Source organism: Amblyomma americanum, chromosome 1, assembly GCF_052857255.1.
Source record: "Amblyomma americanum isolate KBUSLIRL-KWMA chromosome 1, ASM5285725v1, whole genome shotgun sequence".
Lineage (NCBI taxonomy): Eukaryota > Metazoa > Arthropoda > Arachnida > Ixodida > Ixodidae > Amblyomma > Amblyomma americanum.
In genome coordinates, this window is record NC_135497.1 from 124,863,080 (window position 1) to 124,886,441 (window position 23,362).

Consider the following 23,362-nt stretch of genomic DNA (forward strand, 5'->3'; position numbering starts at 1 on the left):
TTTCTCAAACAGTTATTTCAGTAATTGAAAAGACAGTTCAGAATGGTGTTTTGAAAGTGCAGCAAGTATTTCATTCCCTTCATAAATTAGCAGAGAAAGTCCACACGAACGCAGCATTGCGGAGGCCTGCTGCGAAGTGGTCTGCCACCATTCGTGAACGTGGCATCCGCTGTGTCGGTGCTCTGGTGCTCTTTCCTTCCTAGGGATGGAGCCACCAGTTGCGGGGTTAGGGGCACGGAGGAACACGTTTTGCAGCACACGCTGTTCTGATTGACTCAGATCACCGCAGCTTTCACGGTGCTGTAAACGGCTTGTGAGATGGAGTATAGCGTCTGGAATTTGGGGAAAAAAAGGCTGTTTGCCTGGGAAAGAAGCCGCTGGTGGTGACACCTCTATTTCGTTTCTTGGTCTTTTCTAATTTATAAAAGATTTGTTTTCTGGACGAGTGGTCTCTGTGACTAGCATTTGATAATGCATCAGTACTGGCTGACTTCTATTTCTACTCATCTACTCAGTGTCCCTTTAAAGAAAGAACCCTAAGTGGTCTAAATTAATCAAGAGTGCTCCACTACAGTGTCCCTCACAGCCCATGTGTCACTTCGGGATGTTAAACCCCACAGTTTGTAATTTACAATTTGTTTACGAGTACAGCCACTTTTATGTTCTGCGGTTGGAGATTTTGAAACAAATGGATTCAAAGATTTTTACAGGTAAGAAGGCTGCATGTTATCCATGTTCCACTAGTGCCTGGCAGAATGTTGGATGTGAAACTGCATGAACTTTTTTTTGTGTGTGTACAGTATGCAGCTGTAAAGGAGCTTAACAGGCTGTAGAAGCTGTGGCTAGAACGTGTCTTTCATCAAGTAGTTGTAATGCATTCAGGCTTGTGTTCATAGGAAACGTACCACCCTTACATGGGCAATAGCATTATTTTTCAGTAAGTTGTTATTGTTGTTATGTTACAGTGTGTCGTATTAAATCATTGTGTCTTTATTTAAATAAAATGAAAGGAGCTTGTTAAGCTCATTGTAAATTGGGAGGGGGAGCAAGAGTCTAAGGGTAAAAAGAATTGTTATTCCACGTAATGCCTCTGATGGGTTGGTATGTGGAACTATCGACTAGCTGAATGAATTACAAGGATACATATGAAGCAAGCAGAACTAAATAAGGATATGAGAAGGCACACGTAAGATAGGATGCAATGAACCAACTAGCCAAACCAAAATTTTGACCTAAATTAAAAAGAATTAACGAAGGTATCTACACACATTATATGTCTATCTTCATAACAGCAGGCAGTTTTTAAGGCTCTTTATGGCCATGAGAAACATGTTCAATTCAGTTTTGAAGTGAAACAGTAGTAACAATAGCTAGTAATTTTGTTAAGAGCTTTTATTAAGCATTTTTGTTTTTTACATGGTCACTAGCAGTGCCTGAAATGGTTGTGCTAATGTTAACTACCTTCCACTGTCAAGTATAATTCAGTATCGAGTGTGATTGTGATGATACATGGTTTTTATGTTTCACATACAAGGTACTCTATGTAAACTTGGCTACCCACTCACTTTCATGGCAGTTTGACTTTTTTTACCAGGTTTTAACAAAACTGTTTTGTTATGTGGCGATGCAGATACATCTCGCCCAATCCGGGAGACAGAAACGGATGGCAAAGTGTACTACTTTGTGTCACGTGAGGTAATGGAGGCAGACATAGCTGACAACAAGTACCTTGAGTGGGGTGAGCATAGTGGTCATCTGTATGGCACCAAACTGGACACCCTGCGTGCAGTCATTCGCTCCGGAAAGATGTGCGTGGTGGACTGCAGCCCCCAGGTATGCCCCTTATGCTGCACTTGAGAGTAACTTAAGGTTGTATTTACTGTTGTGCTGTCATACATAGTTTCTATGTCTCCAAGGCCTTTGACACTTTTGCTGGACTACCTTCTGAATTGGAGCATAATATGCCGATTATGACTAAGCTGAAGTAATCTGGCTATTCATGAAGCATTAGAACAATTTTTTAGCCCGCAGCTTACAGGTATCCAAGGAAGGGGCATGTGGAAAGTACCTTTAGTTCAAATATATGGCTTGTATTTCTTCGACCTGCTTTGCAGATGTTTTAATGCTTTCTTTGTTCTCTGCAGTATGTAAAGATTACTGTGAGACTTCTTGTGGCACCTTCTGATAGACGAAGATGTTTTGCTACTGCTGAGGCCACTATATTCATTCCAAATGGGCTCATGATGCTCTTGTAATTTGCAGAAATTGAATATTGGCCACTTACCTTGTATCACACTTGCACATAGCTAGCAACAATGGCTTTGAAGTGCATTTAATGAAACTGTGGTATGTGCACTACAGTGATTTTACCTTTTGAATTGATTGCTCACTATGGCCCCTCATTTGTCAGGGCCTTCATGTGTATACAGCAGCCTATACTTGTGTAGCGACATTAACTAAATCAATGCGTACAGCACTTCACTGCGTATTGTGGAGTGCATTGTGGATGCAAATGCTGGCGAGCATTTCCACAAATCGCGTGAAGGTACACATAAACAGAATACAGTGAAAGCTCGTTAATTCACAACTCGTTAATTCGAAATTTTGGATAATTCGAAATAGTCATCGTGGTCCGGTCCGCAGTGCATAGAAGTCTATGCGCATAACAGCTCGTTAATTCACTCAAAAATTGATGCCGCCACCCATAATTCGAACTGCGCGCCGCCAAGCGCCGCTGTTGAAAACCATCGTTGGAAGCTTTCACGGCAGAACGATAGATGGCACAACCATCGGGGCGCCGCTAGGGTGCTAGAACAAGTACTAACCAGTCTTTCCTGCCGCGACTGCTTCAAGGAACGACGTTTTAGTGTTTTAGCCCTCGTTTTGCACGCCGCTTGCTATGAGCTTGTGTCCGCGAGGTGTGTTCGCGTGGGAAATACTGCGCCAAGACGGTGAAGGAGAAAGTGGCAATTTTACTTGAGGTGGACGAACGGAAGGCCAGCAAAGTGGAAATCGCGAAGAAGCACGGGATTCCACCAAGCACGTTGTCGACCTACGTCCGAAATAGGAAGGCCATCGAGGATGCCTACGAAGCCGAAGATTTCGCCAGCAACAGAAAAAGGCTCCGATTAGCCAAGTATCCGGAAATTGAGACCGCTGTGATCACGTGGGTGAAGGAAATGAGAAGCGCAGACATTCCACTGAGCGGCTCAATTATCATGGCGAAGGCGGTCGATTTCGCCCTGCGCATGAATGGAAGATTTTGTCGCCTCCGAAGGATGGTTTCACCGCTTTCGAGACAGACATAATCTTGTCTTCCGGGTGTTGTCCGGAGAAGCCAAAGAAGTGAACGCAGAAACTTGTGCCACGTGGCGAAGTGGTGCTCTGCAGCAGTACTTAGAAAGCTACTCGGCACAAGATATATTCAATGCTGATGAGACGGCTTTGTTTTATAAGCTCCAGCCCGACAGAACAGTAACATTTAAAGGGGACTCCCTGCGTCGCATTCGCGTGCTAGAAGACCGAGTGACTACGGTAGCCCTCAGAGAGAAGAAGCAGAAGATGATAACAGATTGTTTTGCCAAATAAATGTTTTTCGTGCCCTCCGGGCATCAAACACGTCCATTTTTGCTCACTTTCATTAGTTCGAATTTTGGTTAGATCGAACTGGCCTGGCGGCCCCGTGGAATTTGAATTAACGAGCTTTTACTGTACAGTCAAGCCCACTTATAATAGCATCCACAGATATAACGAACGCTTGCTTATTACGAAGGAGTGCAGTGCTACCGTCAAAATATGCATTAGGGCTATGGCAATTCGTCTCAGATACAACGAACAACTCTGGTGACACCACTGAGCTACAGCAAACGAGGAGACACCATAAACTTGCCCCGAAGTTGAAAAACTGGCTCTTCCAGCGAGTGGGGAACACCGGAGGGCACCTCTAAGCTCCCATGACACGCTACAAAAAGAACATGTCGATCCAAAAAAGGCCCAAAAAAAATGACTGAAGAGGCGGCATTGAAACTCATGCACAGGTCGATCATTGCCTGCACGTGCGACAACGGGGCAAAACATCCTAAGTGGAAGCAAAAGGGTGATGGGTGCAAGACGGTGGCAGTGTCAAAACTGAAGCTACTGTGCATTGTCGTGGATCAGCTAACTGCAGTGATCTGAGAAATTTTAATGCCTTGCTGGCCATGCTGGTGACGTGGTATGCATCGCCTGCCAAGTCAGCTCCACCTTTTGTTCTGCTACTACATGCACACAGTGCCAGACAACAGACAGTGCAGCTGGTTCTGTAGGCATGTGCTCTGTGTTCTACTTTTGCAGGTGCAAGGGCCCAGAAACGATAGCTGACATTGTAGAAAACTCTTTTGATCAGATGCACGTAGACTTGTGGCAATGCGTCATTGATGCAAAGCTGGTTGGATGTTGCCTCCGATGACAACGTTCACTTGAACGACATTGCAGAGCCATACTATGAGGAAGCCCTTGTGCACAAAGTGTGAGAGCATTCTCCTACCGCTAGAAATCTGATAAAGGTGTTCAACTTGCAATCAGCTGCCTAGCACACTTCAGCCACGATCAGTTGTACCTAGGGCCTTTGGTTTTCAGGTTTTATTTTTTCCGTAATTTGGGGGGTAAACATCAGGCAATATTTTTCGAGCTCAAATATTGGGGAAAATCGGGTTATTCAGGAAAAATTTTCGTAGTTCGGGGTTTTTGGCGTCTTTTTTCCGTCATAGGAAAGTTTAATAGAACGGTTTGTTTTTCTGCTAGGCATAAAATGCCCTATATTTTGCTTATTATTTCATAAATAAGGAATTCACAGGCTCCACTAAAAAATTGTTCACGAATTAAAGTTTTTTCTTAATCTATTACAAATATTTCATTGCGTACATTATCAATATCCTACGAAGCACTGCCGCATCTGAGCAAGACCAGTCTGCCTTTATGCGTACAGTGTGAGAACAGTATCACAACGATAATTTTAAACACACAAGGTCAAAGGGATTAGGGTGCCGATATTTTTGGTAAAGCTTCATACAGTGACTCCGATAAGTTGCCTTTTCGGCAGCCATGCTTTTTGCCTCTCACTTCTAAATCGCCCTTTTTGGAACTTATCCTATAATTCATCCACTTCATAAAAATGAGCGTTAAAAGAAGTTTATAAGATTCCTAGTTGACCGTAGGCACCCCTCAGGAGTAAACACTAGATATCCACACATTTTATTGTGGTCTCTTGAGCTCTGTGAACTGGAAAACCAACATCATCTTGAAGGCTCGTTTTTGGGGAGAAATTTGGTTTACCCCAATTTTTAAGAAATAATTTCGGGATGCAAGAATTGGGTAAAATTGTGTTATACCCAAAGACTAAGGGCCCTAGTTAGGGTCTGTTATCTTGAAATAGATGCACTTGATATAGTTTTAAAGTAATAAATGCTATTTTTGATGAACTTAGTATCTTTAGCTGTAATATGCAGAGTCCTCTTACTGCGAACACCGGATACAATGAACATAGTCCATATTTCTGTCGGGTTCGTTATAAGTGGGATTGACTCTAGTAGGTGAAAAACATTGAACAACGTGATGAACAAAATCGAGTACATTGTTGTACGAATTGGATCTTTTGGAAAGAAGGTATAGAGGTGACTGAATGGGGCGGTGCCTCCAGTCTGCACTAGGCTTTGGAATGAAATAGTTGCAATCCAAATCAGTCCAGGAGCTGGGTCCTGTGCAAATCAGTCGGGAAATTTTGAACTGGTGGTCGCTTCGGAATGAGATGTGTGGTGGTGGCAAGAATCATTTTTGACATCGCCACACCACACATGCCTGCACAAGATGGGTACTTTGTGAATTAGGCACAGATAGATCTTTCAACAAAGGAAAAAAATCAAGCAAGTTGAGGTTTGTCCTGCAGGGAAAGGTGAATCTAAGTCGGAACTCTTTTTCTTACTCCCCATTCATGCCATGCTGGGTGCACACCCGCACCCGTTGCATGGAGGCTGCACATCACGATTCCTGATTAGCGTAGCACGGTGCTAAAGCGTGATTATCAAAGCAGCAGAGCTAGACATCCCAGTAATGTATAAGCAGTGGTTTTCATAAGTTGGTTTACGTACGTTATATACACTATTGCAGAGGACTTCAGCCGGTGCGCGATAATGCTGTGACACTAAAAGAAACAAGTGACCAAGGCAAACAACAATGCAGCAGTACCTTGGAATGGGCTGCCTTACTACTCTATTTACTCGCATAATTTGTGCACCCCCAACTTTTTATCTGGATTTTTGGAAAAAAAAAAAAACTTTTACTCCCTAATTTTGTGCTGTCTGCTGTGCCACACCGCCAGCATGTACATGGGTGCGCGTGGAACTCTGAAATACAGTGCTCCTCTTAGATTAGGTGCAAGTGCAGGACATAAAAATTTCATGAATAAAAAAGTAAGAAATGGTGCCATCAACAGACATGTGCAAGTATGTCATTTTATGGTTGTCCATGAACTAGACTAAGGAGTAGCTGCAGTGTGCCCCCCAGGAGCTGGTAAAAACTGCCATACAAGTAGGCCAAGTGCATTTCTGTTCAGCAGGAATATGTTGGGAAGGTTGATGCTGCAACCATGCTCTAAGTGAGGAGTGTCAGCAGCAGGAATAGAGTGCTAGTCATTTAGTAGTGCGCCTTATGTGTGCTATGACCCATCTTTTGTCATTTAAAAAAAAAGTAGCTCAGCTGCACCACGAGTCGTTAGGAACTCATAGTTGGCAATGTCTTCTTCCAGTATCTGAAAATCCTGAACACACCAGAGTTCATGCCTTACGTGGTCTTCATTGCTGCACCTCAGCTGGAGCACTTCCGACAGATGCATGAATATGGGCGTCATCATGGATATGGAAGCAGCCGCAATCTCACGGTAGGATGTGTATCGCATAATGATAGTGCTAATGTGGGAAACTATTTAAAACTAAAGAGTAAATTGCATACACCCTAACACCTACTCGAGAGGTTTGCCTGTCCTGTTAAATGAGCCACATTCAGGGCTGCTGGTTTGCCTGGCCTGTTAAATGAGCCACATACAGGGCTGCTTGTCTACACCAGCAGCCCTGAATGTGGCTCATTTAACAGGCCAGGCAAACCTCTCGAGTAGGTGTTAGAGTGTATGCAATTTACTCCCAAGTAGACCAGCAGCCCTGAATCCAAGTTTGGTTACGAATTCATTCAAGTTCATATATGTTTAAAGTTAAATATATGTGCTTATATATACAAAGGGTGTGTACATTTAGATGAATTTCTCTTACTGTAAGCTACAGTGCTGCTGTTATCTTGGGCCAACGCCTTTTTGTTTTTGCAAGCAGCAAAGTTTGGTCCAAGTGATGCAGAAGACCATGGATTAGTTATCTTTTAATTTATGCCCTTTATTCCTTGGTATGATTTCTTTCTTTGCTGCAATATTAAAAAGCTTTCTTGTGATTTATTCACCATGGTTAAACTTCTCATTTAATTACTGTCATGTAGTTAATATTAGTCAGCTGGGACCAAGCAGTGCAGCTTAAGAGTGATTAAATTTAACCATATAGTAAGGCAGTTTTTATGCTTCATCTTTCTTGCTCCTTCACAGTTTAATTCTTTGCTCTTGACTATTGGTGCTCTTTGCTTGGAGTGAAACTTGGATTATTTTTTTTTCTTCATAAATTTAGTTTGATAGAGCCATGAGTCGACATGGTTCACGACGGGCAAGGACTCTTGAAAGCTTGGCATCTCTTCAGGAGGTAACGTACTGTTTTATATATATAATTTTCTTTAGTCTAAGTAGATTTATGCTTCAACATTGCCATAAGCTATACCACTTAGAATTGTGGTTATCAATGAAGTTTGCTGTCATGAGGCAACAGTTAGGCTGTGAGAGCCGTTGTAGTGCAGAGTTAGAGCTAACTTTGAAGGGTATAGAACCAAAATACAGTATGGAAAATTAGGGATTGGCTCTTGCTTTGGCTGTTTTTGCTACAATTTATCAATGACGTTTGTGATGGCGAGCACAATGCAAATTTATTTTTATATACCAGGTGTTTCTGCAAAGCCTGCCACTAATTTTTTAAAATAGTCTGAAAGACAGCTTTTGCATCATAGTAATGCCAGTGGTGGCAGATGTCAAGGGGGCTGGTCAATCATGTGAATTGTAAGCTGGTTAACTAAATTCTAATAGATAAATTTTTAACTATGTATTACACTTAGGCACCTGGTTGCAATGAGAGATTTGTAGTTCGCCGTAGTAATGGTCATATCAGTTTTTAGAATTTAAAAAATGTGATTCAAAAGCAGCACGGCTGTGGAGCGTACACAGGGAGGCCTACCAGTACATATCATCAGTGACATCGTGGAAAAAACAACGCAGAAAGACAATGGACGTAGAAAGAGCAGACACCACAAGCGCTGACTCTGAACTGATTGTATACTCACAGAACAACAAAAGAGAAGATATGGATGAGGTGCATTTAGATACCATATTTACTTGCATAATCTGCGTACTCTGTTTTCCTAGAATTAAGGCTTCAAAATGGGGGTGTGTAAATTATGCGGAGATTTCGCGAACACGTCCTAAAAACTTTAAAAAGGTTATAACGCAGAATTTATATGGCATACTGCCACGTTTAAGTCGACTCTGCAACTCGCGCCCCACGCTGGTCAAAAAAAAGTTGACTCCAAACATAACTCGACGCATAACCCCCTGCGCTCGGCCCGTTCCACGTTATGTAGTTCCTTGCAGGATGGCATGACGGCACGTGTGCAGCTCAAAGCAAGAAACCCGGAACGATACAATTGCAAAGTCAGCAGTCCGAGGCAAATGGAGACAAAAGGCGATAAAACGGCGCCCTCATATGCGGCCCAGCTGAGTAGTGGCAAACAGAATAGCCAATGGTTTGGTAGTTATGGATTATGATGCAACTCACGCTTCGTAGGTTACCAGAAGTTTACACTCGCAGCCTATCGTACAGGAAATTGACCACTGGTGTGAACGAGCCAGGTAAACGGTGCACAGCTTACTTTTTCTTACTAGAAGCAATTTACAAACAGATTACCGACTGTTTTTGACGCCACGCACTCGCTTTTCGCAACTGCGCGTGTGACACAGCCGCACCTATGTTCCCAAGCCTGCTGGTGTGCTTGCGTAGCAGGGAGTGAAAATATATGGGTAAAAGTATTTGTTTTTTTTTCTTCAAAAATCCGGGTAATAAGTTGGGGGTGTGCAAATTATGCGAGTAAGTACGGTACAACTCCATTTCATGCAGGACAACTAATGGGTCACTAACACATGTGTGCTTGTTCTTTACAGATATGGTAGGCCTCTAACACCTTCCTTGTTAGTTGATTATGATGCCAAAAAAAAATTGTGGTTTGGTAAAAAAAAGGTTCACACCCACGACATTCACTACAATGCTTCACTACTTTGAAGAAGGCAGTTTCTTCAGAGATAGGTTATGCTCCTGCAGTCATACATTTAAGCAGCGGCCAATTTGTCCAATGTACGTACTACCACAGGAGAGCGGAATTTTATAGACCACCGCTTTTTCACAAGTGGCGTGCTGGTTTGCAAGGTTTACTGCACATCCCCTAGCCCTGCCATGCCCTTCACTACCAGAGTGTGTTCCGACCATAGCGCAGATTCTGCCACGTTTTTTGGGGGCCAAAAATAGCACAATGATACTGTACTTATTACCGTCAATTTTTTATTTGAGTGAAATGTTAAACACATGGAAGAACCGTTACTTTTTTCTTTTTCTTTCCCACTTCAGCAACCGTGGGTGATAACCTCTTGGTATCTTTAACTTTCATAAGCACCTTATTGAAGCGAGGGACAAGACATCCTCAGGAAACCCAGCCAGCCTTAATCTGCCAACTTGTTCACAGAAATTGTCATTCATTGAGTTAGTACCTGACTTGTGCAAAGATGATCCCAGGCAAGCCGCAGCAGTGCCACATTTCACAATTTTATAATTTCCTGGCTGAAAATTTAAAAGCGGCTTCACTGACCTTGGGGAATACTTCCAGCACACATGATCCTGCTGAAAACGGAGTTTAATGTCTAGGAATAGCAAATGGTAGAAATGCTCACATCAGAAAGTCGCTGTACTATTTGTACATAAATGGTTTTATGCTGAAAGAAGAGATTAGAATCAAATTATTTGAAGTGGGATTTCCTAAGTTCTCATGTTTCTAAAAATTGCCAAAAACGCACTGAATTGAAATTTTCAAAAATATATTTTTTTGGCCTAGTCTGTGATCTTGTAATGAAAAAAAAAAACATGTCACATTGCTGTAAATTGCACCTGTTAGAATGTTTAGAGGAAACGAGATTGGCATCTTCAATTATATTGTGGTAAACTACGACGTTGGGTGTTATTTGCAAACATGGAGGAAGAAAACCTCAGGAGAGGCCCACGCTATTTGAGCTGCATGTGAAAGGGGGTGCTGGAAGTCATGCACTTTCACAAGGACTACTGGGAGTCATTGGCCATCGGCATAGCAGTAGTAACATTGGGCCCAGCTGCATTGTCTGCTGTGCATGCTCGAGCACGCTGAGATGGCAGCCAGGGGGGGGGGGGGGGGGGGGGGGGGGGGGGGGCAGAGCAGGAGGGAGCTTTCACGTGCGGCTTCAAAAACTTAGGCATAACCACCTCTCCCGAGTTCTTTCCGTCCTCCATGTTTGAAAATTATTTTTTATAGGTGACTGCACAGCATAGAATAAATTTTAACATGCCAGTTTTGATTATGCTTATGTGCTCTAACAGGTGTAGTTTACAGCATTGTGAGGTCTGTTTTTAAGTTGCAAAGCTATAGAGCCGTAAATGTGAAATTTTAAAAAGTTTTCTTCAAGTTTTGTAACCTTTGGCAACGTATGAGTAAAAATTTAGGCTTAGATTGAAATTATGCTTCCGTTAGTGGCTAGGTACTGAAATAGATATTACAAGTAGTCTTTCTCTTTCAATGCGCCGTATTTCATTCAAATTGATTCAGCAGCTGCCTGTGGGAGCAGTTTGGTGGCCCTGATGTCTATGCATGAGAGAACTACCGTATTTACTCGCATAATTTGTGCACTTTTTTTTTTGTCTTTGAATAAGGCTTCAAACAGGGAGTGTGCATATTATGCAAAAATTTTGTGAACACGTCCTAAAAAACTAGAAAGGTCATAGCACACAATATATACTGTATTTTGCCGCCTATACGTCGACACTATAACTCCCCCCTCACTGGCCAAAAAAAAAGTTGAATTCAAATATAAGACACAAAGCTGCACCTGCTCCACCTACCTTATGTAGTTCCCTGCGGGACGGCATGACAGTGCGTGTGCAGCACAGTGCAATAAATTCACAACAATACTATCAAAGCCAGCAGTCAAAGGCAAGTGGAGATAACAGGCGATAAAACAGCGCCCTCTCATGCAGCCCGGCTGAGTAGTGGCAAACTGAAAAGCAAACGGTTCGGTAGTTTCGGATTCTGGCGCATGCGCACCTGTTCATCCGGGAAAGTGACCGCCAGCATTGCCGAGCCGGGTAAACGGTGTGCAGTTTGTCCCCTCGCCACTTGCACCTTTCGCAGCTGCACATGGCAAAGCGGCCACACCATTCTTCCCAAGCCTGCCTTCTGCGCACCTGCGTCATCTCGTGCATGCTGGGGGTCTGTCACAGCGGAAAACATGGGGAGCATAAAATGTGCGGGTAAAAGTTTTAGCGCGAAAGCGCTACTTCACTAGCAAAGCTGAAAAACCCGAGATGTGTGTGAAGCATCAACCTTTGACGGAGCACCAGTGGTGGAGGTCTTGCTTGCGCAGCTGCACTGTCAACGCATGGAACCATCACCCCCTCCCCACGCGCGGCTGCCAATAATGGCTGACGATAAGACCTTGCATGTGGTTGCCTTTGAGGCGATGTTGTCTCAAGTGCTTTCACATGTCCTACTCGGCTTTAACTGCGTTAAAACCCTACCATTTTTTTTTTTATAAATCCAGGCAATAAATTAGGGCGTGCAAAATGCTTGCGGGCGCAAATTATGCAAGATAATACGGTACTGTTGGGCTCAAATTCAGGCTTGTTACTAAATGCCTGCTCAAGACCAGTCACTATGATCGCTGGTCAGGTTTATGAAGTTTTCATGGCTGTTACGCTATAGCTAATTCAGTGCCCTGAAATTGTGCATCGCTGATTGTAATTGCTTTGGATAGTCTGTAGGAAGGTCATTTGAGTTTATAATTTCAAGCATAGCACTTGACCATAGTGCTGCTATTACTCTATTAATCTTTCGAGTATATTCTGCTTGCAGCTTATAGATTATGATGTGTTTATTTCACAGTACTAAGCAGAGGAAATTTTTTGGGGCTTCAAGTAGTGCTTCCCTGTCATGGTTGTGTATATTGCAGAAGAGAAGAAATCAAGAATTTTTCTCATAGCGAGCAATATGGTTATTATGCCTCTTCACGTAGTGTGCAAGGTTTACAGATTAAATGCAGCGGTGCTACGCAGAGATGTGTTTTTTTGGTCACCATACCGTTATCTCGAAAACAAGTTTTGTTTGCCTTTGGTCCCACTGATGATTTAAAGCATCGCGTATGTCCTGCAGCTTCTAGTGCACTCCAGCCAGGTTGTGTCCAGCTAGGTTGAATACAGCCAGGTTGTGCGATCTGATTCAGAGAATTTGCGATCTGATTCAGTGCAAAAAGTGTGTATTTGAGCCTATAAAAAGAAGCTTTTGCTGGTACTTTGAAGTGCAATAAAATTAATCTTACTGAATTAGCAAGCTCTTTTTCTGTGCAAGTTCTGTTTATATTTTTTTTATGCCTTCTGCTTTTTGTTTTGAAAGTTGACTGTTTATGGTTGCATGTTACAATTTTTTCTATTTGCAGAGAAAGGGAAAAGTATGTATTCACTGTAGTGTAGAATGTAGTAGTAGTTTGTTTTTTTATTGCATTTATTTCTGTTTTCATTCTTATGTTTTGATGCATGCATTTTTATTCTCGACAGCAAAAGGGCCGAGTATGTATCATAGCTGTAGACATGCGTAGATATCCTAGTGGGTGCTTTATGTTGGAAAAATTTCCTTTTATTTATAACGTCATTCATGTATTGCAGTGTAGCTGACAGTGCAATTATTTGGTCTGATTCTTGTGTTGTATTTCTTAACTTCTGTGGAGCCATACCATTCGTGTGGCTGGACTTTTGTGCACGTTGTAATGCTTAAAAACATTTGTCTGCCGAAATTAGTTCACTGTGGAGACATTTGCTTCCTTACAGCCGAAGCTATTGAACCAGAACATGAAAAATCCTTGAGAATTCTTGAAAGAACGTTCTTGTTACAATTGACTTATTAGGGAGAGGGAGAATTGGGAGATGTTGATCTGTGAGGATTGACTGCAGGTGACAAATTATTTTAATTATGAATTTAAATAACTTAATAATACTCCAAGTTGCCAGGCTAAGAATTGATAACAATCCTTGTCGTTTAGTTTAACGTTGCTGTTTAATAAAGACTGCTTTTAATGTCACTGCAAAGTGTAAAAAAGAATAGTTTTCTAAATTTTTGCAGTCACATGTGCGTCTTTAATAGAAGCTGCTATTGCCAGAGGGCATGATAATCACTGAGCTGCGATTATAAGCCATGAATACCATTGTAGCCAGAGTTAAGCCTGCCTTTTTGTACAGGATGAAGATCTCAAGAGGACCATTGAGGAAAGTGCCCAGCTTCAGAGAGCTTATGAACGCTATTTCGACACAATCCTTGTAAACAACAACTTTGAAAAGACCTTTGAACAGCTCAAGGATGTGATTGATTCACTATCAACAGAACCTCAGTGGGTGCCCATTTCATGGGTATACTGAAGTATTTTTTGCGAGCGTGCTGGCAAGCGACGCCCTCTGAAAACATTATGGCTGAAGCCAAGGGTGTCTTTTAGTTGGCCTGTGCCAACAAATTTTGTCAAAAGCAAAGACAAGGTCTGGAAGTAGTAGGTTTTAAGAACATTCTTTTAGATAACAGGCTGATCCTAATCAGGTACATGCTTAAATACTGCAATTTTCCTGCAGTTTGTGTTCAGAAAAAAAATTGAGATTGTGTGTTGCTTTTACTGCTTAGTTGTGGTTGTGTACTTTGCAGATGCCATAACTCAATATGAATGAGTCTCATTTTGTAACTACGCCCCCCCCCCTTTTTTTTTCCTCCTTTTTTTTTTCATGCTACTTGTGTTGGCACCCAAAGAGTGCCTTCCACAGCCATTCTAATTCCGTCCTCTTACTTGATATCTTGCCTTTGAAAGGCTGTACTGGCTGTGACAAGTATGAAAGGAGGTTTTAAGTACTGCATTCAGGCATTTAAGTTGATGACCTTTTGTTGGCCAAATGAAGAATCTCAAAGATAGCTGTCTGAGCAGCATTGTTTTACATCAGATGCTGTTTCGTGTGTTGTGCATTCCATTTTGAAGCTGTTTGTTGATTTTGCCTTTTGATTACACACAGATGTGTGCACTCCTCACATGAAGGGTAGTGTGTAGACTTGTGTTATGTGTGGAGTGAACACAGGTTTCTTGCCACTGTGTATAACCGGTGATGCCACCTGCAATACATAAACATACATATCACTCATAGTACATCATATCAGTTGCATCCGGTTCCATGCAGAGCACGATGATGTTTGACTGTTGCACTTTTATCTGTATAATGTCCCAGTGAGATGACCTAGATACAGCGCGTTGAACCATTGTCTATGTTGTGTTTGCTAGTGAAAGCACATCTGATTTCTTTGCCTGTGCTCTTCTTGCTCTGTTGTTAAAATAAGCAATGGTTTTAAATCTGCGAACATCATTAGTGCTTACTAATGACTGTTCAAATGGCGTGTTATTTGTTAAAATATGTGGGACTTTGTTAGAAGAGGTAATAAATGATCTGATATTATCCTTCATTTTTATGCAAGGTATAGGACTTGTGGTGATAACGAGCGGAGATTATAAGAGTAACTCAACTAGATTTGATGTGAAGCAACAAGTTTGGAATACGCATGCCTTTGTCATGGCACACATGTCACAGTAATTGTCTTTTCACTGATGCTGGGGCCACAATTACTGAAGCCAGTGCATAAGGTATGGATTTTTTACTGAGGCAGGCCCAGTGCAGCGCTGTACAACTTGTATGGTCTAATTTACGTAAATGTGGATAGATTTTAAAGGGCAACTCAAAACGTTTCTTGAACGTCTTGAGTTGGCAGGCACATCACATTTCTTAAGGTCCCCTCTCTCCGTCACAACAAACCATGTTTAAAAACATGAAGTGGAACAGTTTTAAAACAGCTAAAATGACAAATTGAAACCCAAACTCAATCCATGGCCAGGGATGATGCTCCACGTGAAGCAGTGATGATGCCATAAACATTACTAGAAAAACACTTGTACGCCTGTTGTATGGCTGAAATAGTGGCTGGTGACTTTGAATCCGTTCATAAAATGCCTGAGACGACCTAATATGAGCTTTGCAAAACTTTGTTAGTGAAGCAGGGAGCGGGTATTGACATGTGGCACATGTTTGTGACGTTGAAAATTCAGTGTTGCTCATAGAAATCGTCTGAACTGAGGCCACGGAAATGCAAACTTTAAAATCAATTTGTGCCAGAATGAAATGTCACATGGCTACCAAACTTGGTGGGAAATCAAAAAATTAGGACAAGAAAAAAATTTGCAGTATAAGGTTCATTAAATAATGGTAGTCTCAAAAAACCCCGCACACGCATGCACACACGCACACACACATATCACCACGCACCTTTTGTGAAGAGAGAAGAAGGCTCTTGTCGCATTAGATCAAATTTTGGTGAGTTACTCTTATGATGTATATGTTTCAGTGCCACAAGTCCACTAGAGTACATTTGACAGAAAAATGAAATTGGGGAGATCATTTGCAGTAGTATTGTACTGTAGCCCAGAGGCTTGACCTGCATATTCTTCTGGTAACATTATGCTGCAGACACAGGTTTAAAGGTACAGACACACTGGCGGCAAAACGTGGGCGGCACGCCAGTGGCGGCAAGCCGCTTTCCGCGAAACCTGCCGCGGCAGCGGATTGATCTGCCGCGCAAAGGATAGGTCGAGGAGCCATTTTCGGCGGCTTGCCACGTGCCACAGACCGGGGAGACCAATGATGAACGCCCGAATTAGTCACGTGGGGAGCGTCAGTGCCGCCACCTCTTAGCTCCTAGCAAAGTGTCCTTCCACAGGCTACAGCGAAGCCACGCGTGTTCCTCCACTAGCAGGGACCTCGACCGGTCTGGCAAGAAAGGAGCTTTGTGCGGCCGCGCTTTCCTGCGCACTCCTCGCCACCTGTGCCGCCAGCGGCTTGCCGCACGTTTTTCTGCCAATGTGTTCGTACCTTAAGACAGCAGATGTGATGGTTTTGGGAAACAGTTGAACCTGTAGCTAGCTTATGTTACTTGTTGACTCAAGCTTCATTTGCAGAAGTGAAATGATGCTTTTAAGCATGTGGGTAAATAATGTACATGCTTGCTTTATATATGAATGCACGAATAATGAATTGGGTTTGCTCGGTCGCTTGTATGAATGGTGTGCTGCTGAGCTAAGAAGTCCTTTCTGTGCAACTTTGAGCAGTGAGTTAAAGCCCGGCTGAGCGAAATGCGTGGCTTTGGCGCAGGATTATGTTACAGAGGAGAAATTGGTAGAAAGATTATATGCTTAATATCATGGAGTACCTGTGGTTTGGCTTGTCTTAACAATGTGAGTGGTTTTGCTTTTCTGGCAAGAATGATTCACATGAGACAATGAACGAGATTGGGAGGTCTCGCTTAATTATAATCTGTACTTGTGTGGTTTTACGAGAGGTACCTTGCAGAATTTTGCATGGGATGTTGCCTGTGGGCAAAGATCAAATACATTCCAGGTTTTGGTGACATGCAACTGTCAGTCTATTTTTATATTCATAGATAAATGCATTTTAACTCTGTAGTGATAACATGTGCAACAGCAACACTTTTGTGTCATTTGACAAGTGCTCAGGTATTCAAATGATTCATGATAGAGGTGCTAGTAATAACCAAGAGTGATATGCTTTGGCATATTCATATTTTTATGAGTAATAAGTTTACTTTATGCAGAGGTCTGTGAATTTTGACACATATTTTGGATATTCATATACTGCTGATTTGTATGCAGCCTTGAACAGTCAAGTTTATAAAACCAGAAGCATCTGCCTTGCTTTAGGAAATGTTGCTCATTTGTGTACTTTGTACTTCATGACATCACAGATATGTTTGACTTTACTTTTCTTGTAATAGCATAGTGCATTTTGCATCATCAACTGCTACCAATTGTGTGCCATGCAGAATTTTGATGTAAATTGTGATTACAGGCAGTGCACAGCTCTTAGGAATTTCACCACGATCTTCAAGGTGCTTTCATTTCAAGAAGGAAACGTGCTTTTCCATGCAGTAGGAAATGTGTGCTTTCATTTCTGTCATTAGCATTGAGGGAAAAATATATAATCAATGTGATGCTTATTTAGTGTTTAGGCTTGCAAGTTTGTCATACTAATAGTCTTTACATTTTTTTACTTTGTAGTGGATTGGAAACGGTTGCTGTTCATGTCAGGCGACATGCTCTGCATATGAAAGGTTCACATCTGTTCAAAAATTGGATTCAGTAATAATTGGTAATGTGTTGAATAAATATTGTGCTGCCGGATTTGTTCAACCAAAAAACTTCCAATTTTAGGCAACACTACTGAAGGGAACATTGCAATGCAAGTTATTTTTGCTCTTATGACATTATTGTACGCTGACATATTTTGAGGTATGCACTGTAAAAGTGCAGGTGTAGCTACACTGCATGATTTAAATTTAAGTGCCAGTTATGAACAGATGGGGTAGGGTGGGTGGGAAGTCAGGATTTTTTGATGCCTCGGATATTAAATAGCATTCACACTTCCCTTAATGGTTGCAGCACACAGTTTTGTCCCCTTTAGCTCTTAGTGCTGTGGCTCTTAATGCTGGCTGTCTGTGTTAAATTTGAGGAGCTTCACAGCCATTTTTTTTTTCTGTGAATAGGGGGCAAAAAAAATAGCCAAATGACTGTTTGATGTCCAGTATGGCTATTGTGAATCATTTATTGCTTTTCATTCAACCTGAGCCTAAATCCCGGTCTGCTGTGGAAGTGTGCACAGCTACACACAATGATAACTGTTTATTAAAAGCGAACTTCCAAGCTTAAACTGTCTATACTAATGAAGACTACGTGCTGTGATGCGCGAATTGTGTGCATTGTTGATCATAGTGTGATGTAGTGAGATTTTGCTTCTGGTTACAAAGCTGTATTTCTGCCTTTTTACTAAGTGGTGAAACCTGTTCCCAAGAGTAGTGCACTTTTCAGTGGCCTGTGTAATTTTTGTCATTTAGAAATATGGAAGCAACACTTGTGTGTCTTGGACCTCAATTTGGAGCCATTGCATTAGAAACAGATCTCACACTGTTTGAAGACACTGTTGCATTACAGATGAAACAGACTGGCATCATGTTTTCATGGCACTATACAGCCATTTTCTTTTACACCTGTGCTTGAATTTTCATTTGTTAGTTTGTGTGTGCTTCTGTATCTGGCATCTTTACAACTGAGATTTTTATAGACCTGTTACCTGGTTGCCATTCTGGCATCATCCGTCCAGAGGTGTGCCTTTGACAGCTGCAGAATAAAGTTGGTGTTCTGTTCATTACAGGACACTTCCTAATTTTGTGCATTCCATTGTCTCTGTATCTTGCATGGTGGGCACTGAGTACTACTTGCTGCATGCCACAGTGGCTCTGCAGTATTCAGTTATCACATGCATATACGCCATATTTGCATTGCAAAATGTGTAGTGGTTTTAAGGCATTTTATTTTCAGGACTGGTGCAGATTGGGGGATACCTTTTTGTGCTTTTTGTCTGGTAACACACTTGCAAAAAGCCACACATGTTCTCAGAATTGAATTTCAGTTCAGTGCATTTGATAAGTCATACAGGTCTGGAAGCTTATCATTAGGCACTGTTCTCTTATTTTACACGTCATTTTCTCTGACCACATGTGCCATAAAGCTGACCCTACTTTGAGAGCTTCCCTGGCCATTCATCCTGGGATTTTTCTTTTTTTGTGTAGAATAAGCTGTCAACACTGAAAAAATTTACTTGTGTCAGGCCATTGTACGCTTTTGCATGTTTAGTTATATTTAGTCGTGCTGTGAATGGTGCACTAAGCCATGCCATCACACAGAATGTGCGTTTATTGTGAGACTTATATAGTTTCAGGTTTGATGCACCTCTAAGCATGTGCTGTGTCGCCACACTAAAGATAATCGACTGGCTGCATTAGGCTGAATGCTGCTTCAAGGTGAGGAAGAGTGGTGTTGGTAAATTGTATTCGGTGATTAGCCCCGTTATAGATTCTTCTGGGTCAGTGAAAAAGGGTAGCACAGTAGAATAAAGATGGGATTCACACTAGCACTACCACTAAGTAAGCGTTCACAATTCCACCCCACAGTCTTTGTTTTGTCATGCTACCCTTCACGGTTCTAAAGCACCAACTCATTTTTCAGTTGGACACTTTTATGTTAAACTGATCTTTGTTTTACCTTAAGGGTAAACAAAATGTCTGCACTTTGTAAGAGTTATTGGTCAAAATAATTACTTTCCTTCATTTCTAATAGTATATACAAAGTGTCCCATGAATTGGAGGCTGCCAAGGGTTTTAAAAAAAAAATCTACAGATTGTGGAAATTAAACACAAGCAGTATTTTTGGGGGTTGTTGAGGGCTAACAGCAGCATTTTTCAACTCTGCCTAATGTCGAGCGTCAAAAAAAACCAGGTATGTTGTGGCATTTGCAAGGAAATGTTCTTTGCGCTCTGGTCGAAGTGCCCAATGTGTGGGCTGTGCAACTGGCAGCACTGCCCTGGTGGCTGCCGACATGGCGCGCTCAAGTTTGCCCAGCCACACTGGCTACTGCGGGGCTCCCACACCTTTCTTTCATTTTGGGGTTTCACGCATTTCCTTCAAAAACAAAATAGATCCGGAATAATCCTGTATTTGTAGAAATATAGAGTACGTGGCACCATTTTGCAGTGTCTTGTACTGGTCTGCAACTTACTAATCAGCAGTTTGCACATTTCTCCAGTGGTTTGAAAAAATCCTTACTAATAAGTTGGTGTGAAATGAAAAAATGCTTCTGCTTGCTTTAGATCGCTGCCCGCTGTATTATCCCAGCTGTATTTCCTTAGTGTGTGCTGGCTTTATTATTTATTTTTATCCTGTAGTTTACGTTGCCTAACTAACTAGGTTCCGTGCATAAAACTGACTTATTTGCCGAATGGATGGTGTGGGAGCTTGGTTATGGTTGTGCAGGGAGTTGGATTACAGGCCACCTGCTGAGGTTGCAGTCCATAATTTGATTACGAGTTTACGCTGCATAAGCGCAGGCATTCAGAAAAATTACAGAGCTAAAGAAAAATAAAATCCATTATTGAAAACTGCGCACACGCGTTGTATCGACTGCCGAATTTCGGGCGATCAATTCAGCAGGCCGATCGGTATAATTTCTTGGATCGTTCAGGGAGCTGGGCATGTGAGACCTTTGTCCTCCAGTACTGGGCTGCTGCCGCCTGCCTACACGCGAGTCCATTAGTTTTGGAATTACTTATGCAATAGAGCGGAGGACTCGTGCACGCGAGCAACCCTGCCACGGCACCTCGCACTTTAGTGAGACCTCGCTGCCTGCTACCTATCCCCCTTCATTTGCTATTCCTATTCTTTTCTCCTTCGCACTCTTTGTTGACCACACACTAAGAGATTTTGGACATGGCATGCCGTTTTTTTTTTTTCCTTGTGCACTGAAATTCTTCAGTAGACTTTCTTGATTCACGACCTAGTTCTTTCACATTTCCTTTCGTGGTTTCTGCGCAGTTTCTTGAAGGTCGACTCGCATCGACTCACGCGCTGTGGCGTGTCGTTTTCGCTCGATTCTCTTCGATGCCCCATCGCGCCGTAACGCCGCTCCCCGCTCTATTTCCAGGGACTCCAGTGATTCCAAAGGTTTTTTTTTTTTTTCAAAACGTACGCTGTGGTAAAGGTAGGGATTAGCGATGTTAAGGTGGTGGTACAGTACCGCGGACCATTGGCGCAGCACAAGTGTTCTTCCTTCAGCCTCGTGTCGCTGCAGGTTTAGGTTGTTCGGTATAAACAGGCTGCACTTACTGTGCACAAGCATCTGCGGCGTTGTATTGCCAAAAGACCGTTTACAATATTCCAGCGTGACGCGGCATATACGTGCGGTATATTGTTTTGGTAAAGTGCGTTTTCTGATGCCAGCGTGTTATACTAAATATATAGCATTCAACACAACCGGAGTGTTCAGTGCCGAGAGCAGATTTCACGCTTGAAGTGGCAATACGTCGAAACGTTTCCGCAGGTGTGTCCGAGCGGCATCGGAAAACTGGGTATTTTCATTAATTTATTTTAATTTTTATATTTCGTTTGTTTTTAATTTATTTCAATTATTTATTTTATATTTTAACTGGGTATTTTTATTTTAGTTTGGTAATATACAAAAAATTGCTTGTTTACTAAATGGACGCTTTCTTCGCCATAGTATGTCCGACGGATGACATCAGAAAACAGTTGGGGCATGTTAAGTTGCAAAATGTGGTAGCTAACCTCTTAAATAATAGGCGTCTTTCTGTTAAACAGAATTTTGGAGCTTGCTGTTAGTAATAGCCATAAGCAGCTGCGGCGCAAGGAATTTTTGGCCTCCCGACGCGTAAAACCGAAACCGGTGATTCGAAGCGGGCATTGCCAACACGGCGGCGTATGTCACTTGCTCTGCGACACAGAGCACGTGACACGCACGCGATCAGATGACCTGTGCGTGTGGGGTGCGGCAGCGCGCGCGCGGCGCGATACGCCGAACACCGCAGACGGAAGCTTTCGTTGTTACGAAGGCGGCAGATATCCGTTTTTGAGTTTTCTTTTGAAGACGGGGCAAGGTGTCATTTCTGCCCATTCGGGGGTCATGCTTTTATACCCGAAAGGCGACATGCTTTTATACCCGAACCGTTCATTCAGCGGAGATGGTACGAAAATAGCAGGTCGCGGATTTTGATCGCGGCCGTGCACCGCGAACGAATTTTGAGGGAAGCGAAACGCGAAAACGTTCATGTGCTAATATTTCTGTGCACTTTAGGGTCATTCCACGCCAAACTATCTCCCGATTTATTCCAGAAAATTTACGGCTTTTTATCGCTCTGTCGAAAGTAATTTCCCTCTATAGTTTTGCGGAAATTTTTCCTGTCATGCGGCAGCCCTTTGAACTTTCCTCCAGACGAATGCAAGACTAGAACTCATTAAAAAAATGTGCAAGAAATTTTTCTTTTGCGGTTCAAGTTTTTGCGAACAATGCAGAAGCATTGTACTTTAGTATCAGTCAGCAATATACAGCCAGCAGAAAACCTTGATGTGTTTTCAGTTCATTAATATAGCCCCAAAAGCATCATTTTTATCATTTTTTTCCCTCAAGAACGTAGGCGACATTCATGAACAATATAAACCGCTTTATCAGATTTCTTGGACATAAACATGCATTACTCTGTTAAAATGTTTGTACTCGAATAGAACAGAATAAATCTCACGAAAAAAATTGGAAGTTGCAAATGATGCGATTTGTCGCGTTTTCACCTTAAATTCCACACTGAGTGGTCCAGGTAAAAATACAGACTGTGGTTCCTTTGATAGCTGATGTTATCGTAATTTCGCTCAGCGTTATTTATCGAAGTGTTTGTTGTTTTTGTTTTAGGCGAGAAACGAATATTTGAAGTTCAATGCCACCAGCAATTGTCCCATATTGCCACTACGCCACATGGCACACTCGTCAGTTCCTAAGAGGCACAGGCCGGCTGTTTTGCGCTCCAGAAAAAAAGTTCGTTCCTTACTGTGCATGTGAAGATTCGAGTTCAATGTCGGTACGGGTGAAATGCGTTTCCGAAGAGAATGCAAAGAATTATGGAAAAATCGTCTGCTAGGTACTTACGATTTCAATTTTTTTTTCCACTGCTTGAGTTGGGAAGAGACTGTTTTTTCAAAATATTATCAACTCTTAGATTTTGCACCCTGATGATAGAGCATTTAATTAGCTTTCATAAAATATATTACACTTGTGTGTTCGCGATTTCAGAGATGCTTTTTAAATCCTTTTTGTGGTCACGTCTAGCGGAAAGGTGGAAGTTTTTAGAGGTTTTATTCGCATTTTTCTCACTTCACTTTCTTTGCAATTTTTAGGTTTGGCGGCCTTCTAACGGAGCACGT

The 23,362-nt window shown here is 42.2% G+C and overlaps 1 protein-coding gene across 1 annotated transcript in view; it reads left to right on the top strand.

Moving 5' to 3' along the window:
- LOC144113618 (protein PALS2-like) overlaps nucleotides 1–14,936 on the top strand; it is a 32,473-nt gene extending 17,537 nt beyond the window's left edge. The window contains exons 11-14 of the mRNA XM_077646782.1: nucleotides 1,631–1,833; nucleotides 6,782–6,913; nucleotides 7,698–7,769; nucleotides 13,692–14,936. Coding sequence (XP_077502908.1) covers nucleotides 1,631–1,833; nucleotides 6,782–6,913; nucleotides 7,698–7,769; nucleotides 13,692–13,868 — 584 coding nt within the window. The 3' untranslated portion in view covers nucleotides 13,869–14,936. The remainder of the gene's footprint in view (nucleotides 1–1,630; nucleotides 1,834–6,781; nucleotides 6,914–7,697; nucleotides 7,770–13,691) is intronic.
- Nucleotides 14,937–23,362: the final 8,426 nt, after the last annotated feature.